The sequence below is a fragment of the Brassica napus genome, chromosome C3 (assembly GCF_020379485.1).
Source record: "Brassica napus cultivar Da-Ae chromosome C3, Da-Ae, whole genome shotgun sequence".
Lineage (NCBI taxonomy): Eukaryota > Viridiplantae > Streptophyta > Magnoliopsida > Brassicales > Brassicaceae > Brassica > Brassica napus.
Window position 1 is genome coordinate 23,085,278 of NC_063446.1, and position 2,510 is coordinate 23,087,787.

At 36.3% G+C, this 2,510-nt stretch overlaps 1 protein-coding gene across 4 annotated transcripts; it reads left to right on the forward strand.

Moving 5' to 3' along the window:
• The first annotated feature begins 567 nt into the window (after positions 1-567).
• On the forward strand, positions 568-2,118 carry LOC106388643 (transcription factor TCP13). 4 transcript variants are annotated; one of them, XM_013828759.3, is made up of 2 exons: positions 568-807; positions 1,091-2,118. In XM_013828759.3, the coding sequence occupies exon 2, from the start codon at positions 1,098-1,100 to the stop codon at positions 2,058-2,060; it is 963 nt and encodes a 320-aa protein (XP_013684213.2). In that variant the 5' UTR covers positions 568-807; positions 1,091-1,097; the 3' UTR covers positions 2,061-2,118. The 4 variants fall into 4 exon arrangements, with proteins under 4 accessions (XP_013684213.2, XP_013684210.2, XP_013684211.2 ...); XM_013828756.3 differs by having other exon boundaries at positions 574-807; positions 1,031-2,118; XM_013828757.3 differs by having other exon boundaries at positions 575-807; positions 1,068-2,118.
• Positions 2,119-2,510: the final 392 nt, after the last annotated feature.

The window sequence follows — 2,510 nt, forward strand, 5'->3', positions numbered from 1 at the left end:
AATTCACTTTTACTAGCTAGTGACTGCAATGGCGGCTGCAAAACATGGTGGATCACAATTTTGGGGTAAAAGGAAAGCCCTATATGTCCTATCTATCTAATTATATCAACACATTTATACTGGATAAAAATGTTACTTAAACTAATTTACCAACGTTTGATAAAATTTATACATATACTTATGCATTATTCATTTCATAACGATTATTATTTATATTATAACCCCTAATGTTTTCGTTAATTAATTTTATCTTAAAGTATTAGTTAGATGTTTTAGCAAGCTACTATTATATATAATTAACGTAATATATGTCTGATTAATTTGGTATCTATATTTTCTTTGAAAGTTTGATATTAACGTTTACTTGTTTCATTGTATGTTTCTCATCTGTATATAGATTACAGATATAATCTATGATATCAAAAAGATGAAACTGAATTTGACTGCTTAATCAACGCATTTACTTTATTTTCCCTCCGAGGATAGCGAAGTGTGCCCACGTTGCACTACTACAACCATTGCTTTTTAACAAAAATATACTTTAGTCGCAATTCTTCTAAATTTGGAGGCTTATGATATTGATAGGGTTCTCATATTCACTTCCAAAGCATCTTCCTCTCTCTTATTTTGTTTACTTTCTTATTTTCATTTATTCATACTTTAATAAAGGAAAATCGAATCACATACTTTCTTCTCTATATTTATCTTCTTCTTCTTCATCATCAATCTTCTTATTACTTACTTTATAGAACAATAAAACCCTAGATTTGCTGTTCAGCTCAGGGCCGTACAAACTGAAGAGTTCAGGTAAGAAAACGCATCTCATGTTTTTAGGTCTATACAAAATCATAGTTAAACCCCAATTTTCTTCTTTTTAATTTTATTTTTTATGATTTCTATTTTGTGGTTTTCACTACATTGTCAACCACACTCGTTTTATAAAAGATTCAGAAACCCTAAAGGATATTAAGAGATTTAGAATTTTAAACTAAATTGTTTGAAAAATTATCCTTTTGCCTTAAATTTTCAGCTAGTGGATTTACATTTTTTGGGGTTTTGGTAGTAAGACTAAAGATACAGATCTCGACAGTAGCATCATGGATACCGGCCCTTGGAAAGATACAAACGACTACGTTTCAGGTCAGACTAGGACAAGACGTGAAGGAGAGTCGGAAGAAGCCGTAGCCACTACGAAGCGGCCAGCTACGATTTCTTCTTCTTCGTCGTGGATGAAGTCAAAGGATCCAAGGATTGTTAGGGTTTCACGAGCCTTTGGAGGCAAAGACCGTCACAGCAAAGTGTGTACGTTGCGTGGTCTACGTGACAGACGCGTGAGATTATCAGTCCCCACGGCTATCCAGCTCTATGATCTTCAAGAACGCCTTGGCCTTGACCAGCCTAGCAAAGCCGTTGACTGGCTGCTCAATGTAGCTAAAGAGGAGATCGATGAGCTTCCTCCCTTGCCCGTCTCGCCGGAAACTTTCACTCTTTTCAACCATCATCAGTCTTTCTTGAATCTTGGTCAACGGCCGGGTCAAGATCCGACCCAACTCGGATTTAAAATCAATGGATGTGTAGAAGAGTCTACTACTACTAGCCGCGAAGAAAACAACAATGAGAGAGGTGAAAAAGATGTCTCTTTTGAAAACAATCATCATATTGGGTCTTATGGAACCTATCACAACATGGAACATCATCATCAACAACATTCGAGTTTTCAGGCAGATTATCATCAACATCAACTACATAGTCTTGTCCCATTTCCATCACAGTTCTTGGTATGTCCAATGACGACATTATCAACAACAACAACTACTACACAATCTTTGTTTCCCTCATCCTCATCAGCTGGTTCGTGGACTATGGAGACAACAGATCCAAGGCGAATGGTAAGCCATTTTCAAATGCCACTAATGGGTAGTTCTTCTTCTTCAGCATCCCAAAACATTTCGACTTTATACTCATTGTTACATGGTAGTAGTAGCAACAATGGTAGTAGTAACCGAATGTCATCGGTCCAACTCAACCAGACTAGTAGAGGAAGTGATAATCCTATGTGAAATTAGATTATGTAAACAATTAAATGTTTGATGTGTTTGCAAGAGAGGGGACACAAAACAAAAGTAATAAGGTAGTTAGTTTTGCACTAGGCCTGGGACTTTTTAACCGGAACCGAATACCGAACCGGATCCGACCCGAAATAGACCGGTTCGGATCGGTTTCAGATAAGGCATATTTAACCGATGGGTAATGTTTATGAATATCCACGGGTACCGGATCGGTTTGGGTTTTTATCCGGATCCGATCGGGTACCCGTTTAAACCGAAATAATGTTTAAAAAACATGGATTTGCGCCTCATGGGTTTCGAACCTGGGTGGGAAAGTTGAAACTACATCAACTTTTACCACTGCACCACTTCTATTTCATTGTAATTACTTTCAAGCTATACATATATATCCGATTTGGATTAAACTTTTTTTAAAAAAAATTAAAAATAAAAATAGAAAAT